Source organism: Eucalyptus grandis, chromosome 1 (genome assembly GCF_016545825.1).
Source record: "Eucalyptus grandis isolate ANBG69807.140 chromosome 1, ASM1654582v1, whole genome shotgun sequence".
Taxonomy (NCBI): domain Eukaryota; kingdom Viridiplantae; phylum Streptophyta; class Magnoliopsida; order Myrtales; family Myrtaceae; genus Eucalyptus; species Eucalyptus grandis.
In genome coordinates, this window is record NC_052612.1 from 3,010,409 (window position 1) to 3,029,977 (window position 19,569).

Consider the following 19,569-nt stretch of genomic DNA (forward strand, 5'->3'; position numbering starts at 1 on the left):
TATTAAAGTTAATATTATTATATAAATATTTAGGAATCATTTGCGTCCTAGTGAAGAAAAGATTCTCGATTTTTCCAACTTTCCTTCACAGCCGCACGACCTGGCAGTATCCTCGGAATCATCGCCGTCTCCGGATCGGTCGATCATCCGTATGTCCGCGCGACACTTATGGCTAAACATTAGTAGTTACCAAATAAATCAGGCACTTAAAAACCGCCATAATTAAGACCGCAGGGGGCAATCCCGTAATATGGGCCCCACGGCGAGGGCAATCTTTTCTCCGCCCGAACCTCCTTTTTCTGTCCCCGCACGAGATGTCCGCCTCTCCCAACGCCGGACGCCCTCCATTAAAGCGCGCTCCATCTCCGACCGAAGAAGAGGCCGAAGCGCGACGAGCTCGAGAGGGAATCCGGCGACACGGGCGATGGCGCTGAAGCTGAATCATCCTCTCCACGTCGCGTCGCCGCCGCGGAAGCTGGCGGCTGCGGCGGCCGTCGTCGGCGTCGTCGGCGGCGTTCTTCGCGGCGCCGCCGGTGGCCGGCGGTCGGCCCAGATCTCCCAGGTTCCGCATGGCATCCACTCTCCGCTCCGATTCCAGGTCCGTCGCTTCCGTTTCTCGATCCGCTTCGGGATCCCGCTCGTTTCGTTTCGGTTCGGTTCCTTGAAAAATGGCGTGGCCTCCCCCTGAGTTTTCGCAATCGAATGGCTTTTCTCGCCTGCGCTTCGGTTTCCACGTCCGAGTTGAGCAAATTAGTTTGCGTGTTTGCTTGGATTTACGTATTTGATTTTGAATTTGGAGCATCGATCTCTGGTCTGATTTTGTTTTGACGCCTTCGGAGTCTCGATGATGTTCTCTTTTCCTGTTCCAATCGAAATGCTGCATGATTCTTCTGTAAAAGGAATTGCGTGGTCTCGATAGCCTCGCGATGCAATTCGAGTATTCTTCTTTTGATTCCGGCACTGCGCAAACTAATCGTCTTGAGAGCGATGGCTGCTCTGCTTTTTCAACCTTGTAAAAAGGAAAGATCAGAGAGAGGGATGAAATTTAGTGCGACATGCTAACTCGATCTCGCTTTCCTCGTCAATATCGCCAGCCAAGGGGAAAATCATTCGAATCGGCTCGAAGACAGTCGTTTTCAGACGTTTTTCTTTCTCTCGAATCCGTGGTCGGTCGTTTTCAGATGATTTTTCTTTCTCTCGAATCCGTGGTAGGGGGCTGACTCAACTTGACGAAGAAACCGTCTTTACTTTGTATGAACCGTGAAAAAAGGTTTCGGTTCATGCGTGGTTTGTCGTAACCCGTTGGTCTTTGGTGGAGGTAGGTGGGATATTTATTACAAGCTGACATTTTTAATTTATCTCGTTTGATGCTCACCTTTTCGATTTTCTTTTGCGCGAAGGACGATTTATTTATTATCTGTTGTGTGTGTGCGCCTGTGCGTGCGTGTGTGTTTTTTTCTTTTATTTTATTTATTTATTTATTTTTTTTAACGAAAGATCATTTGATTTGCTTGATGGGTGCATGAACTTGCCATCTGTGGTTTTTCTTTGTGCTGGCGGTTTTGCCAATGACTTCTTCAGAGTTTAGAAGCTAGGGACAAAAATTCTGTTCCTACCATGTCAAGGCAAGTAATCCAGCTGCTTAGACTTGTCCAATGGACAATGAGGCCTGTGTTAAATTCGTAGTCCATTTACTTGGTCCTCATTATAGAAGTTAATGTCGTACTCTTCGATATGATGTAGTTGTTATGACATCCTTTTTTCTACTTCTTCTTTGGCCAAACTTGTAGCACAGAGTAATCTAGTCTTTTCCAAGGCATATTAGTCGGTGAAAGTAGCTTGAACTTTTCCAGATTGGTCATTCTTCTTATTAAATTGTTCTTTTTGTTCTTTTAGCTGGTGTACATGTGACTCCTATTCACCTTCAGGTCCTGGTCATGTTGAGGTCGTTTTCCTTAAAAATTCAATAGGACTTATGCTGAAACAAATTGAAGGCTTTGAGTTATGGTTGCCTAAAAAGTGACTATCAGTTAGATAGTGACGCTTTGTTCTTATTCCTTGTTTGTTCTCATTGACATTTTACTGATGCCTGAACATTTTGCTTGAGGCTGCATAGCAGGAGCCCATCTAAGTTGACAGAAGGGCTCATTGTTGGGTTTTGATTGGCATTGCTTGAGCTGTTCACAAAAACATTACATCTTAATTTACTATTGTTTACTTAAAGTGTTATGTTACGGACTTCATTTTGTCGCATAAACTGTCGGTCCTTGGATTTATGTTTCTTATTCATCCATCATGTCCAAGATTGTGCATCTTCGACCTTACTCTCTTGGCTTGTGCTTGGAGAAAGTGTTCTGTCACATTGAAAATTTGGTTGTGTTTTCTATTCAACCTTTTCTTTTTGTGGCAGCATGCGCTCGATACTCTAGATGAATTCTGTTGCTAGATTCATATGCTTTTCTTTACCTTTTGCTTGGTTTGGTAGGTAATGATTTACCAAATAGGTTGAGCCTCCTTTTGTCTTTGTGCTCTTTCTTATTGAAAACCAACAAATCAAGAACTCTTTCTATAAGCAAGTAAAATTTCTATTGCCTATTCAGTCCATCATATTTAACCCCAAGAAATATAATACTCTTTGCTGCTCAGTTTGAGTTTCCCTTTCAATCCCCTCTATGTGCTGATTAAGCTAATATGAGATGTGTACTACACAACTTGCAATTTCATCAGCAGAGAGAAACTTCCTCCATAGGTCTTATCTCCAAAGTTGATGCAGCTGTAGCGAAAACTGACTTGCAGTAAACCAGGAACTTTTCACTCTGCGTTATGCGTGATGCCAACATGCTAGAGCCTCTGATAAATGAATGCTTTCCTTGTTTGGTCATCCACTTGGGATTATATTTTGATTTGATTTGGATTTAACTAAAACAGAATGAATGTTGTCTGTTGTGGTAGGGAGGTGGAAAATAGCAAGAAGCCATTTATGCCTCCTAGGGAAGTGCATGTTCAAGTAACACATTCCCTGCCACCCCAAAAGATTGAAATATTTAAGTCAATGGAGGATTGGGCTGAGAAGAACATCTTGGTTCACCTGAAACCAGTTGAGAACTGTTGGCAAGCACAGGATTTTCTACCAGATCCTGCCTCTGATGGATTTGAAGAACAAGTAAGGGAACTGAGGGAGAGGGCAAAGGAAATTCCTGACGAATATTTTGTGGTTTTGGTTGGAGATATGGTCACCGAAGAAGCCCTTCCGACTTACCAGACAATGCTTAATACCTTGGATGGGGTCAGGGATGAAACAGGTGCCAGCCCTACGCCTTGGGCGATTTGGACTAGGGCATGGACTGCTGAGGAAAATAGACATGGAGATCTCCTTAACAAGTACCTTTACCTATCTGGACGAGTAGACATGAGGCAGATTGAGAAGACAATCCAGTATTTGATCGGGTCAGGAATGGTAAGATCCTAATTACAGACTTGATAATGATTTTGTTGAAGTTGAGAATTCCGAAATTATTTGCAACTGCTTGCATGTGCTTAGTACCTACGCCTTTAATCAAGGCATTCATGCTCATTAGATTCAGAGCCTGATATGCAGTGGAAATGCACTATGGTAAATGCATCTGTAACTGGTTAGAAAATGTTCCACAGTAAGGTGCTAAATGTAATTCCATCATGTGAGTATCTTCAACGGCATAGACACCCCGCATCTGTCCTTCCTCAATGAATTCATGCTTGTGCTGCACACTTCAGCTGTGCACTGCTGTGGGTTTCTGTCAATTCGATTCCAACTCTTTTTTGTAGGAATTACTGTTTCTAGGACTTCCTTTATACATGTTTATATTTTTACCTGAAATTTCATAACGATATCTTTTTACCTTGAATTGTAGGATCCTAGAACAGAGAACAATCCTTACCTCGGCTTTATCTATACTTCGTTTCAAGAAAGGGCAACGTTCGTTTCTCATGGGAACACTGCAAGGCTTGCCAAGGAGCATGGGGACTTGAAATTGGCTCAAATATGTGGAACGATCGCCTCGGATGAGAAGCGCCATGAGACTGCCTACACCAAGATAGTGGAAAAGCTGTTTGAAATCGACCCAAATGGAACCGTCTCTGCTTTTGCCGACATGATGAGGAAGAAGATTTCTATGCCGGCCCATTTGATGTTTGATGGTCGCGATGACAATCTCTTTGAGCACTTTTCGGCCGTTGCACAGCGCCTTGGAGTTTACACAGCAAAAGATTATGCAGATATTTTGGAGTTCTTGGTGGGCAGATGGAAGGTGGGGAACCTAACTGGGCTTTCTGCAGAGGGACGGAAAGCCCAGGAATATGTCTGCACTCTGCCTCCAAGAATTAGAAGACTGGAAGAGAGAGCTCAGGGAAGGGCGAAGGAAGGGCCAATCGTTCCGTTCAGTTGGATTTTCGATAGAAAACTGCAGCTCTAGAGTGGGTACGTGACCGCAGAGTTCCAGTTTCGCTCTCTTTCAGTCCGCTTCATTATAGAATTATAAACAGAACCTGTTGCAGTCATGCTTCGTCGCAATCACCGCAAGCCATTTTGGGAGAAGTTGTCTGGGAGCACCATGCTAGATGTAAATGCGGTTTATTTCTCTCGTAGGTAAGAGAGATAATTAGCCGTGCTGGCAGCTGTAGTTTTCGATATCATGTTCTGTAATGGACTCTCTTTTCTCTAGGAAGTTCCATATTGTCATGTGCCTAGCAGATCGATCTGTGCCGATTTTGATAATGTGAAAACTCTAATAAGAGGAACTTCCGATATTTTTGTACTTGTGATGTGAGATTGGCAATTTTCTTATGGGTAAGCTGAAGAATTCCCCGGGGTTAACAAGCCCCGGCTACTACATGTTAGGGATTTGCCTTGGTAGATTGTTAACTTTACCAACACAACCCCTTTTATATAGGGGGTGAGCGATTCTAGGTTTATGGTTCCAGGTTCCCTATAGGGAACTTGAAATTTACCTATAAGAACAAGTTTATCCCATGTACCTTAGAATTTGGAACCTATTCTTGTACATGTTTTATGATCTACTTAGGTTTCATTTTATTATTAATGAAACGATTGTAATGAATTATCACCTTTAATAACCATCACTTATTACAATTTACTGATCATAATTTATATTTAGACATACTAAAAATATGAAAAGTTAGCAAAGTTAAAGTCTTAATTATAAAATAGAGACTCAGACTAATAATTTCAAATTATATACTCATTATCAAACGTAGGATTGTGGAAAAACATAGATTAAGGAAAGTACAAAATTGTTTTAAATTTGAAGTTTAAGATTTCATCAATTTAGAACTTGGAATTTATTTTATTTCCTACATACCTTGGAACCTGGAATTAGATAAGTTCCTGTCCAATTTTAAGTTCCAAGTTCTATCCAAAACCATGTTCATTCTTTACTTTTATTAGAGTTTAGAGTTTATCGGTTAGGATACTTTCTTCCTTCCAGATCTAATCTGGCAATTTGCCATCGGAGATTTCGAGGTATGTTCGGAGATTTCAAGGTAAAATAAGATACTTTCTTCCATCCAGATCCATCCAGATCTAATCTGGCAATCTGCCACCATGCACCATGAAGTGTTTTTTGTCATCAGAGGAAGTGAGTTTCATAAGCCAAAACAATGCCATCACAGCTGGGGAACCTCAGACGTGCTGGGGAACTTCATGCCTACGCCTTGAAAGTAAACTAGACTCAAATTATCTCATATTACCTTTGTTGCTGTGTCATTTTGAAAATAGTCCAGTCCTTAATCAGCTCGACAGGCGAATTTACCCAAAATCTTCGTCCAAGTTCAAGATATGTCGTGGTTAGGTCCAAGAAATGAAATTGGATCGAACAGTAAACTGCTCAAAGTATGCCGTATGCCGATCCTTGCGTCTGAGCTTGTCTTGAGCACTCGTCATTACATGAGCACCTTTGCAAGAGTTTTTACTCCTCGGCCCTATTCCTATATTTTCATCCGATAGTGAAGCTCTCATCATATTTTCAATGTCTAATTAAATTCCATCCAACAATGTCTAATCCAATTCCTTCCAACATCATCAAATCCGATAAAACGGACATCGAACCATGCCAAACCAACGCCAAACGAAGATCGAATTCGATCAAATTCAGCCAAATCCAATAAAGCGGACATCGAACTATGCCAAACCAACGCCAAACGAAGATCAAATTCGATCAAATTCAGCCGCGTTGAAAATTTTAAGACTCGACCAAATTTGAATTAGAAAAAATCTTGAAAATAAATCTAAGGAAAAGTTTAAAACTTTTTCAATATTTCTTCTATCGCATCTTTCCAAACAAAGATAATGTTTTCATCTAATTCCAACACGATTTCCGAGCTTTTCATTTCGTACTTCAATTCAGCTCCACCATTTCCCATTCCTATTCTCTTCAAGCCTTCGAAATTCAACCAAAAATAAAATAAAAATAAAAAAAAAAGAACGAAAAATAGGTTCGAAAGAGGAGGAGAGAGGAAACGAAGAGAGATCATCCAGGGAGAAAATGTAGCGACTTGTTCGAGGCCATCATCAAAACCGAGAGATTTGATAGGCACGGAGAATCGCGGATTGTTATCGCCAACCTTCAATGCAATTCGCGCCATCGTTCGGTAAGGAACCGACGCCCTTGCTCTGCAAATTGGCTTCCCTCCACATCACTCAACAGATTTTTGCGGAATCGAAACGCTTTGACAGAAGAGAAAATATAAACAAACAAACATGAAAGAAGAGTTCAAATAATGCAAAGCCGAAGAAGACGATCGAACATGCACGAGGAGATTCGCCTCAAAACCCTAACACAGAGAGAGAGAGAGATTGGGGAAGAAGGAGCAGAGCACTGCGCCTGCGAGGAGCTGAATTTCTGAGAAGATGAAGAATGGGGGTAGCAAGCGGCGGTATATATAGGCGCGAGGGAGAGGCGATAAACCCTAATTCTCTAGCGAAATGACTGACTTGCCCTCGAGACTTGCAGTTGAATTTCTTTTAACGAGAGAGAATTATATAAATGTTCCTAAACTTTGACTAAATGTGTAAAATTGTCTTAAAATTTAATCTCAATATGCAATGCAGTCATTGAACCTTATCCAAATTTTTAATTTGATCCTTAAACTTTTTTTCAAAATTATATGAAAATATTCGTGAATTCTTATATTTAATAAAAGTTTATGAATCATATTAAATAAATTAAAATTTCAAAAATCACATTATATATTGAGTTGAAGTTTATGAATCATATTAAATAAATTAAAATTTTATATAGCATTCGCTTCATCCTCTCTTTTAATCATATGAAAACATCTCCAACATGGGAAAAAAAAAGGCTCATGTTTTCGTGATACTTAAGTAACACTTTTAGTTTAGACTGAGACAAAAAATAAAAATGAAAATGAATAACCTTTTTCGCTTTTTTTCTTTTTTGGTCAAAATCTTTTTCGCTTTTAAAGAGTCTATTCTAATTAGATGTAATTCCATGGTCCACAAGAGACCCTATGTCCTTATAATGCAACGGACGTTTGCGATTTAATAAATATCGATTTGGACAACTGTGAATCGAAGAAAAGCAGAAAACACACGGTGTCTCTTGAAGACCATAAATTCACCCATCTTGTATTGTGCCTTCTTCCTTTTACTTGCCAATGCAAAAGCAAAAGTCACTAATGCTGGTTTACGTGTGTGTTGCGTTCGTAAGCATGTGTCGGATTCGAAATTGTTTAGGCCCCCCATATAAAATTGTGTCAATACAAAACATAAAGCTTCTTTCTTAATTTTGGGTCATACTGTATAGATATAACAATCTACTCGATTATTTTTTATTTTACGTTTTTTTTTTACAATCGATTTTTGATTTAAGTCTCATGGAGTTCAGTAACGTTCCAAAAAAAAAAAAAAATCTACTTAGATATAATTAATTCAATTACGCAGTGCTAGCTATAATTTGTCTCCTTACAATGTATTCACATTTGATGTCCCTGTTCTTTTTTCATGTCAAATGTATTACCGATCGTCGAAAAAGTGACAGAATTTTACTTGATCAAACAAGGGGGCTGCGGATATAGAGTGGAAATGTTTTGGTTATTGATCTGAAAATTCTCTCTGTGAATTGGTTGACCCACGTGGACATTTGACAGCAATCCCCAGGACCCCGGGCACTCGGCCCAGCGGTCATTGGCGGTTGCAGAATGGAACCGAATTCAGGAAAGGAAAATGGACATCTCAGCGCCAAATCAGATGCCAAGTAGGCGGCATTTTGATAGAGAAATTGGATAGACAGTGGTCAGACAACAGCTTCAAGAAAGAAACAGAAGCGTGGCTAGTTTGGGGCTGTACCTGAGTAAGACAGTTCTGCCAGCCGGTGAAAGCAAACAAGGTTTTGTCCTTAAAGCTCTCAATTACAAAAATACAAGATTGTCGCTGTCAATCACAAATGCAGAAGGCTGTGACCAAAAGTGACAAATCCGTCGGGTTGAATAGAAATGATGACAGCATAAGTCATCACTCAGCATAGCCGTCAATCACTATGCCAGAAAGCGGAAGACAGACCAGATGGAATACAAATGGTAGATCAAGAAGTAACGTGAGAAGGATAAAATAACTGGCAAGATGTATGTGCATAAGGCAGAGAATATCAGCAAACAATGCTGCTCTCCAATCTCCATAAAACATTCGGAGAATTTTCACGGTTCAGGCTGCATCTTCTCGCATTCTTCTCGGATTGACTGGAAAAGAACAGAGGAGAGGTAACGTTCACCGAAGCTTGGGAACACAACCTGCAAATGTTGACATTCACGTAGGCATTAAGTAATGGGTATGAAAGAATGCATAAACAGTGCGGTGGACAAATCAAGAGATTGCACTATTGTATAGTTAGCATGCTTTCATAGCTCCCTATCTTGTTGCATTTCCGGTGTAACACCCAGCAGGGAGCTCCAATACTATGGTAAACACCAATCAGCTTAAAATATAAGCCTAAGAAACCAGAATGAATGCTCCAAGTAGAGACAATGTACTGGCTTGAGTCCCGCCCATTATGGCATTCAAAAGGAGGTTTTGCATGGCTTTTCAATCAACAATGGCAAGCTTTGGAGGGAAATTTGAAATTATTAAGAGTATTGAGCAAAACCAAGATTTTCTCAACATGAGGTCTTCTATAGCTGTGCCTCTGCAAGGGAGGTGAAGACTCATTGCAGAAGGTTAAAAGAAAGATATTGAGGATGCTTAATATCCACAAGTGATAGTTAACACATCAGAACATTACACTCTAAAAGAATGTGCAACAGCTAATCCAACTTAAGCACCTAGAAACAAATGATGGTTAGAGTCTTGATCTCCTTAGCACTGTGATTCAGATAAACCTCTACCAAAGATCATTTCATAACTACTCATTAAGCTTCCGTTAGTTACAGTTGCTAAATCCACTCCAATGACAACCATCTCCACAATGACAGGCTATTCTTTGATATCTTATATCCATAACCAATGTCAAGAAGCAAGTCACATTCGAAAGAAACGTACTGCAATGAGTTTGCCGGCATTTTCAGGTCTCTTTGCAACCATCATTGCAGCGGCAGCGGCAGCCCCAGAAGAAATGCCGACCTGGTTACATATCAGAGTTAAAAATGATAAAATACACACAGGCTTTAGAGCACCTGAAAATTTTTGCTCCAATTGGAGAGACGCAACCCAACCATTTAGGGGAAAGATGAGTAAAAGTGTAGACCATATAGCTTCAAACCGAACCTAACCATAATCCTATATTTCCAATGCAAATTGAAAGTAGGAGATGAAGCATCCAAATGCTAAAAGTCATCAAGAGGAGAAGGATAAGAAGCTGCTCAAATCATCAAATACACGCCGAAACATGAAAAGGTACATGAATTTGAAAGGTGACATTACAACCAACCATATAACGAAATATTCATAAACCACAGCAATGGCATTGTCAATTCCTTTGGACAGTCTCCAACACATCAACTGTGGCTGTGTGTCATTACGAACTTGCCGAGCGAAGTGTGTCCATTGAATTCCATAGCAGAAGTCAAGTTTTCCATTTATACACAAGAAAGTCCACAACCTCCAGGATGGCTATATGCAGAGATAACTTTAGACTGTACTTGCCAGAAACATTACTTGTAACAAAATGACACCTTACTGCATACATCTAATTCAGACGATAAAGAATCTCAGAGCACTGACCAATAAGCCTTCCTGAAGAGCTACTTGCTTTGCAGTCTCAACAGCTTCATCACTGGATATCTGCCCAGAAAAGTCAGACTTAACAGTTACATCACACTTTTTATTCCACTACCGCAACAAAACCCAAATGTATACAAGTTAATAAAAATGGATCTGGCTTCACCAATACATCACGTTAGTAAATTAGATCATAGTATGGAAATGCAGAAAAAGAAAGCCAATTGTCGAAAAAATGACATAAGGTGCAGGCTCAGCCAGTTTGGTAATTTGGGCCAGACTACACTTGGAAGATAATTTTGGGGTCACTCACAATGTTAAGTGGGAATGTGAGTTCTTTTTTAAAAATACAAAGAAAAATGCCGCATAACTTTCTTATGCAAACACACAGATGCAAAAAAATGAATTCTGTACAGACGCATAAAAAAATTGTAAAGGTTTGCACCTCAATGACTTCATCAACCAATTCTTGATCCAGATTTTTTGGCACAAAACCAGCTCCAATCCCCTGAATTTTGTGAGGACCTGCATAAAAGAAGAGAATATAGTAGTCATGAACCGCAGATAATAAGTTCCATAAAAGTGGTCCAGTTATCTCTATTTGCTGAAGAATTTTTACCAGGCTTGCCACCAGATAGAATGTTGCTTTCTAAAGGTTCCACTCCTATTACCTGCCATAAACAGAGCCAAATGCAGAGCAGAAAAGAAAATTCGTGAGGAAAATCATCTGAAATCCACAGCTTTCTTGTGCAAGTTAATGAAGATTGTATGCCGAATTTACACAATAGCATGCTAATGGTTATGGATAAGGATATGAAATGTAATTTACACATGGCACTAGGCAGGGTCAGTGCCAGCTAATAAATTTTCACCTTTATTTTGGGATTTTTTTGTTTAAGGAACCGTCCAACCCCGGATATGGTTCCTCCTGTACCAATTCCAGCAATAAAAATGTCCACCTTGCCTCTTGTGTCTTCCCAGATCTCAGGACCAGTGGTCTCATAGTGTACCTGCAGGAAATCATTTCCATAACCAGAATAGCAGAAAAGATCAATTTATGCATTATCAACCATGCGGCACTTATGACCCCAAAAAAAAAAGAAAAGTCGTGGCACTAACAGAAATATACTGAGCTAGATGCAAATTCCTCTGTTCATTTCACGAAAGGCGGGTGAAGAACACCCTAAGTGCCACAACTTTGCACAGGAGGATACATAAATGCCAAAACTTCCAAAGGTACACTTAAGTACTAAAATCAGAGAGCTTGATGACTTGGCACGAAGGGACACATAAGTGCCACCTAGATTTAGAATTGATGAATGGGTGCATAGGTGCGCATGGGTTGGGTAAAAGAAAAATCCTTACCCAAGCTTACCCATAATGTGAGAAAACAATTTTACTTCACAAAATTATCAGACCTTGATGGACATGAGTGCGCTTGCCCGGGCTTACAAGGGAAACTGCTTGCCCAAATCGTGCTTCGAAATGTGAGGTCTTGGTGGGTGCCCAGGCACATGATAGGTCTATTTATTTGGAAAAATGAAAAAACAAGCATAAATTGAGGTCTAACAAGAAAAAGCAGAAAGCCAAACATACCTTTGGATTTGCAGGGTTGTCAAACTGTTGAAGCATGTAGGCATTTGGTGTGCTATTCAATATCTCTTCAGCTTTTTGAACAGCACCTTTCATTCCCTTAGCCGCATCAGTTAAAACAAGCTCGGCTCCAAATGCTTTGAAGAGAACCCTTCGTTCCATACTCATTGATGCAGGCATTGTCAAAATCAGTTTATATCCTTTTGAAGCAGCTATAAATGCCAGACCAATGCCTGTGTTCCCACTGGTTGGTTCTACTAGAATACTCTGAGCAAAAGAGGAACACAAAGTGTTTGACAAGATGATTAGAGAATATTTTAGCACAATAAAATAGGAAATTTATGGTTTATCTGATGTTTTGCAACACAACAGACCAAATGTATTCCTGGGGAGAAAATAAAATGTGTGACGACCCTATCTAAAAAACATCAGACCAGGTGAAAGATTGTCTATTAAAAAAGAAAAGGAGAATTACAAATCTGTCAAATATGGAGTGGACTTTCACAGAAAGACACCATCATTGCAAAGCAGGCCATCATCAAGCTTTAAAACTATTTGATAGCGGAAGTTTCAAACGAATAGCGAAAACTGAGTCCGGGCCTTTTCGTAACATGGAAATAGATGCCAAAGAAGATGCTTGAAAGCAAAGTCAGTCAGTTCATCAATCAAGGCCAAGCTTCCTTTCAAAAATATTATTCCCGAGTGAATGATAAACATCAATATTGCTTCTCCAACAAGTGGGCAGATAACTAAGCTGCATATCACATTGGTTACCTTTCCAGGTGTAATGAGCCCTTTTCGCTCAGCATCAGCAATCATACTGTGACCAATCCTGAAACCAGAAATCCAATAATATTAGCAGTCAATATCTGAATTTTTCCATATAGAAAAGATACATGTCAAATACATAAAACACCTTTGGGTGTAAATCATATGAGCATTAGATAGTCCAGGGCAATTAGGTTGAACAGTAAAAACAAGAAAGTTAACAAATAACGCCTCTTCTGATCGTCCAGATAATATCGGTAATAGATTCTCTATGTTGGAATCACCATATTCTTGAAGGCCATTCCTAACAAACATGCAACAGAAGCAAGTTCAGATCCCATACCTGTCCTTAACACTGCAGCAGGGTTCCATGATCTCAAGCTTGGCAGCTACATTGGCAACACATCCCTTAACCAAATTATTCAAGTAAACCATTGGTGTTCTCCCAATGAGCTGTGCCACAAGCCAACCAGTTGAGCAAAGTCATTTCAAAAGACGAATTTAATGATCTTACAAACAAGAGAGATAGAGATTGAGTAAGAGTAGACACTTCCAAAGTCTTAAACAAATAGAGAGATCAAAAACTTGCAATTAAGTAAGAGATGAAAAATTTATCACTGAAGCAGACAGCAAAGATATACAGTACAGAGAAGTACAAAAACCTCCTCCAAGGTCCACTTCCTTAAAAAACACCCAGAAACCAATTCAGGCACCATGCCAATCCCAACAAAAAACGGAGGATTTTCACTATCCTCCCAATTTTAGTGTAGCAACCAAGAAAGAAAAGGGGTAATAATCTCCAGCCTGCTGCTGATTGGTCAAGCACAAATTTAACTGTAATACACTTCTTAAAAGAGACACACGTCTTTGCAGAGAGGAAAGCGCTGGGCTGAATCTTCCCAGAACAATGATCAATGACTCAATGTCACAACATTCATTTCCAATTACTTTCAACTCTCCTAATTTAACAGACACAGAGATACACGACAACATGATCCTAAGCAGGTCTAACGCCCAACACCGCAATCTGCCGGATTACTTACGAAGAACATGGAGCCTCAGCAATTTTCTCCATTTCACATCATCCTTAAACCAGAACCACTATCACTACTGTGAAACGGAGACTCTCTGATAATCCAATATCGCATGATAATTGATACTCAAGACGCAAACTCGCTCTCAATCCATTTCCGCCGAGCACGAGAAACTGAGGAATCGCAAAGCGAATCTCCAAACAACGCGCGATAAACTAACAAGCTAAGCATCCGGCAATCGAAGCAACACGACTCGACAATCTCATTCCCAAACAAAAAAAGGAAAAATCCGCAGGTGACGGCGCTGCTCTCGACTTTCAGGTACCTGAGTGACATCTTCCGCAATGTTCAGGCCCTCGATCTCCGTCTGCGGCGTCACCGAAACCGCCTTGCACACCACAGAAAATCCCGAGGAAGAAGAAGACGACGACGAAGAACTCGAGAAGCTGCCGAGCGACTTCTTCTTCAGCCTGAGGGGATCGGGGAGCGATCTCCGGCGCGGCTTCGCGGTCCCGGATTGGGAGGCGAAGGGGAGCCCGCGGCGGGAGGAGCACGCCGTCGCCGGCGGCGGAGGAGAAGGAGGAGTGGTCAGCGAATTGATCGCCAGGGACGACGGCGCCGCCATTTTCGCCGGCGGAGTTGGTCGGAGATAGAGAGAGAAAGAGGATTCGGCTGATGGCTTCGTTCAGTGGAGAGGGCACGCGGTAAAATATAATTTCTCCGCGAATGTTTAACGATCTTGAGGAGTGACGATGACGTCATTAATGTCGTTGACGAATCTTCTTTCCTTATTTTGCCAAAAATGCCATTTACATAATAAACTAAACATTTTCTTATTCTCTTTCTTTCTTTTTTTTTTTCTCTTTAATAAATTTGTTGGAATTGTTATCTCGTTTTAACAATTGAGATTCTTTCTCGGTCAATTAAAAGTTCGCGATATCGAGACAATGTAAAGCAAATCATTGCCATTATTTTATCAGCGTTATTTGTTCATTCATAAAAAAATGTGTCATAAATTATTATTGATAATAAAAACATCTTATATTAATTAATTATTTCAAGTGATATAAGTAAATATTTTCAAGAAAATATTTTTTAAATTAATCATATATCGTGGAACAAATGAGACCTTGGTCAACTTTTTGTCTTTGATTAAATGTAAAATCTTATCATAATATAAATGCCATTTCAAAGAGTTTAGGCTGGTGAATAATTTCCCAATACTCAAAATTAACTGTGTAATTTTGTCTGCGACTCAACATGGACAAGGACTTAAATAGTCAACTTAAGCATCAGAATCCAGCTTGAGTTTGGAAATAAGATCCCGTTGATTATCAATCCGAATAAATGAATAATTTTATGTTAAAAGAATTTCCCCCTTTTTTTAATTTAATTGAAATCATCAAACAATTCAATTCGGAATGGTCGATTTTAAACTCCTATCAGTTCTATTCTTTCTCAATTACTAGCATAAGATTGCGTACCAATTTAAAAGGCGCCAATGAAAAAGCCAGCGATTCTAATTCTATAATGGTTCCTACTAACATAACAACATCGCCGCTTAAATTCTACAAGTGACCAAGTATAAATATTTCACGAACGACCCACTTCTCCGAATTCCAGGTACGATATATTCCCCGAATTTCGCCTCGCATCTCACTCGATCAACAAGATCAGTACGAAACATAACGGTCCCGAGATTTAGCTGCTTACTGCGGATTCCCATAAACGTGGATTTCCTCGTCGTAGAAAAATATGTTTTGATAAGTACGAGGAGTAAGAAATTTGTCCCTTTTTTTTTTGCAAAATTTGGGTCCACAAACGGGCCTTTCCCTTTCAAGAGGAGAGAAAAAACATCCAACCCGTCCCCAAATTCCGTCCAGTTTCAGTGTACCTGTAAGCTTTTCTAATACCTTTTTGTTCTTTTCCTCTTTTCTCTCTGGGGCCTGAGGCTAGAAGCCTAGAACCAGCCAGCTTCCCCAAAGAAATCCGAATCATGGACCCCAGAAAAGTCACTCTAATTCTTCTTCTTCTTTGTTTCTAATAGCGAAAAGTCAATGAAGCAAAGGGGGAGAGAGATGTTGGCCCACATTGAAAAGTAAAATGCACTACAACTCAAAACAAATCACTCCTTGAAAAGTTCCTAAACCATATGCTCCCGAGAGAAGTTTTGTCACCTACAAGTAAGGAAAGCCTGCTCTGAAACCATATAAGCCTATCAGATCTCGCCGAGGTATATCTGCTTGTCGCTACTGCAAGATCCGACGATGGGCTCGGTTGGGTGGAACACGGTCTCATTCACAGACCCCGTGTGGCCCGGGAGCTTGTACAGGATCCGTCGGGATGTCGTGTCCCAGATGTAGACCATGCGATCCGCACTGCCAGCGGTGACCTTGCTTCCATCGGGCGACCAGCCGCACTTCAGTAGGTTCTTCTCAAAGTTGTGCTGATGACCTTCCATTATCTTCACGCAGCGGTTTTGCGGCGCATAGGGGCGCATATCCCAAATGCAGAGCTTACAGTCCATGGCATTAGTAAGGAGATAGGAGCCATCAGGACTCAACTGCATACCTGTAATTGTATCTTGGTGGCCTTGAAGGGTCATGGTAACTTCACCTTTACGTATGTCCCATACCTTCACATCATTGTCTATACCCCCAGTATAAATTTTATCTGATGCATCAGAAAAGGAAACCGCCGTGATTTGGTATTTATCAGGAAATGTTTGGATGGCACCTCTTTGACGCATGTCCCAAAGCTTAGCAGTTCCGTCATCAGATCCACTCACCACCAGAGGAGGCCCTCTCCGTGAAGGACAGCATGAATTGACAAATGAAGAATGTTCTACCATCTTTTTTACCTGTTTGCCCGTTTCAACATCCCAGGCTCTTAGGGTTTTGTCAGGACTGGCCGATATAATCTGAGAGCCATCTGTTGTCCATTGAAGATCCAGAATTGCATTCTTGTGCCCTTTCAAGACCATAAAGTTTTTGCAATCCCCATGCACGTTCCATAAGAAGATTTCTCTGTCATGAGACCCAGATGCAATGACTGTCCCAGCAGGATTGAACTTCATAGTGTAGATAGCGCTCGGGTGACCTGCTAATAACATGATAGGTGATTCTAAGCTTGACGTTCTCTGTCTCCCATTTGGCATGGGTCCTTGAGGAGGAGCACTGTATGGAACAGTAGACCATTCCATTGGTCTGGGACCAGCCACTGATAAAGCATTTTCACCTGGAGCAACTTGCATCTTCACCTGGTCGCTTAACCAAATTAACTTTTACTTCTCTGCACCACAATATCGAGACAATCAATGAGGGAATTACCAAGTAATGAGAGTTAACAATAGCAAAGCAAGCAGACTCGTACATCACGCTTTACATACAAGCACCTGCTTTTGACCCTATATAACAACAAGCATAGCCTACCAAGCAAAGGACCAGGTCCGACAGTAGTTTTCTACTGCACCAGTTATTTCAAAGATTAAAAAGGAAAATTAAATTAATAAACATGAAAAGCACTTCCAAAAGAAAATGGTTCAAATATACTTAAGAAAAGTGCTTAAATACCTAGGATACAAGGACATTAACATGGATTTCTTAAAGAAAAGAGGGGTCGGATAAGATGTCAGATCATCAAACTCACTGCTAACAAATGGAAAATGATCCTCTAAGATGGTTTCCAACACGCAAGGGAGAAAGTCTTAATCGTAGAAGAGAACAGTGACGTCATAAGAAGCAAGAAAAGATAGAAGGAGAAAAGATGGCAAACAAAATCAAAGTAATTAACTCATGGGAAGTTCTTAACAAAATAGAAAAAAAAGGATCCGTGTCGCCAAACCCAAATAATATTTAGCTAAGCCAAAATTGTTCAAACATATTACAGCCATTGATGGTCCTCAAAAGGGTAAAAGACAGATGCTACTACGACAAGGTGGCATCATTAGATGCATGCAAATTGATGATTACACAGATGCAGACGATAGTAATTCATATAGGACCAAAATAGTGTGAAAGGAAGATATTGAAGGACAAATTTGAGAAACAATGCTAAGACTAGGGAGATTCTTTGGTAAGATGGATCTGCAATTTTAGTCTTTGAAAAAGCACTACAAGAACTAAAAATACGAAGGAGTGCTTATTGATTTACTTCCAGCAAAATTAAGGTTCTAGAAGACAAAGTTTCCGGGAGAAAAAAGCACTTCAATCAAAATGGTAAAGAGTTGGAACAGGGAAAAGCTAACGACAAACCATGTCAAAACCACGCCTCCCGAATTCTTCACTTACACAAGTTGTAAATATTCTTACAGAATCACAATTTATAGTAAATACAACTTAGTGGATGAAATGAATATGAGGAACTCAGTATAGACTAAGTACTTCTGGTTTCATCCAAATGCTTCTTCAGGAAATAGCTGAATTGACGCAAAGCAATTGCTGAAAATTCAAGCATTATTGCTGCCAGCCACAATTTGCTAGGAGTATCTTAGTAATGTTTACAAAGACAGCTCGAAGCAATGACCAATTTTCTATAGCATTCTCAGATCTTGATCGAACGTGCTTGAGGAGGATATCATCACTTTTTTTAGGAGCCCTGATACTCTTTTGCAATGCCAATGAAATATTCTATCCTTCCAAGGTTTTCCAATCATTTTTAAAATTTACAATTATCAGTCAACAAGACGTAAGTTTATTGCACTCGAGTAGAATACTGCTCATCCAAAAAAGACCTGAAACCGGAATTTCATGATTCTAAATCAGATTCAGACAACAAGAGGATCAGACATACTTCTACCCGTGTAAACCTGATGCAAGGTTATAGCTTTCTTTCTAGAAAATTTACTTCTACTGTCATTTTGCATATTTTCATATGAGTTTTCAAGTCCTGATAGTTTCAGATTTGCTTTCCCAGGTAGGTTTATACCGGTGAAGGACTCTATTCCTGCATATTAGCACTTTAAATCAGTGACTAGCTCTCCATACTAGCATAAATTTATCTCCCACATATCCATACTTGTTTTCCTAGATCTCGAGGTTCAAGAGACACCCTTTCGTTTGTGTTTCACAATCAAATTCTCCATGCTACTTTCTTCAACCTAATCTTGGCAGTCGAATTTCTCACTAGGGTTCTCTCCCCGTGTCAATGTTCCTACCCAAGTGAGACACCTTTCAAGTGGGTACTGAAGCCAAGCAGCAGAGAGGCAACGAAAAAGCATAGAACCTCTCCTACAGCAATTGTAGAATTAATGATTAACTGGGCCACACATGTTATAGCCAAAGTCCAATCTTTCTCGAACACAAAACAAGCATATAATCAAACCGTACGACTGGCCTATCTTGTTCTAACCACATCACGTCCGGGGTTTAGGGCTTAATGGTTCGGCTAAAATGCCCAAGCAACCGATTCCGAGCGTCGAGCAAAAGACGAACGCATACGTATCGAATACCAGTTCCGCCCCAGACCTAATCAAAAATGAGAAGAGAACTTCTCAAATTGAGGCGAAAATTGCGAACGAGGAACGAAGAACCCTAGCACTACGAACCACAAACACGACCTCCTTGGTACGGACAGAGGAACGAGGAACAGCCCGAAGCGAATCCGACCGACGCGAAGCACACAGCACACCAAACGCCGACAAGCGCGCGCACACTCAGAGAGAGAGAGAGAGAGAGAGCGTACGGAAGCAGCTCCGGAGGTCCGGCGAGAGGATGAGCGAGAGAGCTCCAGAAACCCGAAGAGAAGATCTTCGTTTCGAGAGACGCCACTTCGACCTCTGCTTTATGAAAATGGCGACGACAGGACTCCGCAAAGAGAGTGAGAGAGAGAGAGGAGCTGATCGATGGGTGGGCCTGGTCAGGCCCGGCTACGTACTGGGCCGAAGATCCTTTGCCAAGGCCCATCCATGAAAGAGGTCAGATTGTCGTTCACCGTGACGGAGGGGGTTGG

The 19,569-nt window shown here is 40.7% G+C and overlaps 3 protein-coding genes and 1 non-coding gene across 5 annotated transcripts; 1 reads left to right on the top strand and 3 right to left on the bottom strand.

Annotated features, from left to right (window-relative positions):
- The first annotated feature begins 302 nt into the window (after window positions 1-302).
- LOC104428010 (stearoyl-[acyl-carrier-protein] 9-desaturase, chloroplastic) lies at window positions 303-4,793 on the top strand. Its single transcript, XM_010041019.3, has 3 exons — window positions 303-598; window positions 2,953-3,457; window positions 3,891-4,793. Exons 1-3 carry the CDS (start codon window positions 570-572, stop codon window positions 4,449-4,451), a joined length of 1,095 nt encoding a protein of 364 aa, XP_010039321.2. The 5' UTR covers window positions 303-569; the 3' UTR covers window positions 4,452-4,793.
- A 1,745-nt stretch (window positions 4,794-6,538) lies between these two features.
- Window positions 6,539-6,668, bottom strand: LOC120289104. The gene has a single exon (XR_005547057.1). It is a non-coding gene; the product is annotated as a small nucleolar RNA snoR86 (small nucleolar RNA).
- A 1,689-nt stretch (window positions 6,669-8,357) lies between these two features.
- Window positions 8,358-14,336, bottom strand: LOC104428011 (cysteine synthase). The gene is made up of 10 exons (XM_039315182.1): window positions 13,946-14,336; window positions 12,930-13,039; window positions 12,593-12,650; window positions 11,822-12,085; window positions 11,098-11,235; window positions 10,845-10,896; window positions 10,671-10,750; window positions 10,229-10,288; window positions 9,548-9,628; window positions 8,358-8,802 (listed from the first exon to the last, which is right to left on the bottom strand). The coding sequence occupies exons 1-10, from the start codon at window positions 14,243-14,245 to the stop codon at window positions 8,710-8,712; spliced, it is 1,236 nt and encodes a 411-aa protein (XP_039171116.1). The 5' UTR covers window positions 14,246-14,336; the 3' UTR covers window positions 8,358-8,709.
- A 1,296-nt stretch (window positions 14,337-15,632) lies between these two features.
- On the bottom strand, window positions 15,633-19,425 carry LOC104428012 (U5 small nuclear ribonucleoprotein 40 kDa protein). 2 transcript variants are annotated; one of them, XM_039301167.1, is made up of 3 exons: window positions 19,303-19,410; window positions 18,970-19,085; window positions 15,633-16,911 (listed from the first exon to the last, which is right to left on the bottom strand). In XM_039301167.1, the coding sequence occupies exon 3, from the start codon at window positions 16,871-16,873 to the stop codon at window positions 15,839-15,841; it is 1,035 nt and encodes a 344-aa protein (XP_039157101.1). In that variant the 5' UTR covers window positions 16,874-16,911; window positions 18,970-19,085; window positions 19,303-19,410; the 3' UTR covers window positions 15,633-15,838. The 2 variants fall into 2 exon arrangements, with proteins under 2 accessions (XP_039157101.1, XP_039157098.1); XM_039301164.1 differs by lacking the exon at window positions 18,970-19,085 and having other exon boundaries at window positions 19,303-19,425.
- Between the last annotated feature and the right edge of the window lie 144 nt (window positions 19,426-19,569).

Excerpts from the sequence above, each read along its gene's own strand:
- LOC104428010 (XM_010041019.3), top strand. The coding sequence starts at position 570 with ATGGCATCCACTCTCCGCTCCGATTCCAG. Across the intron at positions 599-2,952 it reads ACTCTCCGCTCCGATTCCAG|GGAGGTGGAAAATAGCAAGA; the intron begins GTCCGTCGCTTC and ends CTGTTGTGGTAG. Across the intron at positions 3,458-3,890 it reads ATTTGATCGGGTCAGGAATG|GATCCTAGAACAGAGAACAA; the intron begins GTAAGATCCTAA and ends CTTGAATTGTAG.
- LOC104428011 (XM_039315182.1), bottom strand. The coding sequence starts at position 14,245 with ATGGCGGCGCCGTCGTCCCTGGCGATCAATTCGCTGACCACTCCTCCT. Across the intron at positions 9,629-10,228 it reads CTCTTCAGGAAGGCTTATTG|GTCGGCATTTCTTCTGGGGC; the intron begins GTCAGTGCTCTG and ends ATATGTAACCAG. Across the intron at positions 8,803-9,547 it reads ATGCCGGCAAACTCATTGCA|GTTGTGTTCCCAAGCTTCGG; the intron begins GTACGTTTCTTT and ends CAACATTTGCAG.
- LOC104428012 (XM_039301164.1), bottom strand. The coding sequence starts at position 16,873 with ATGCAAGTTGCTCCAGGTGAAAATGCTTTATCAGTGGCTGGTCCCAGA.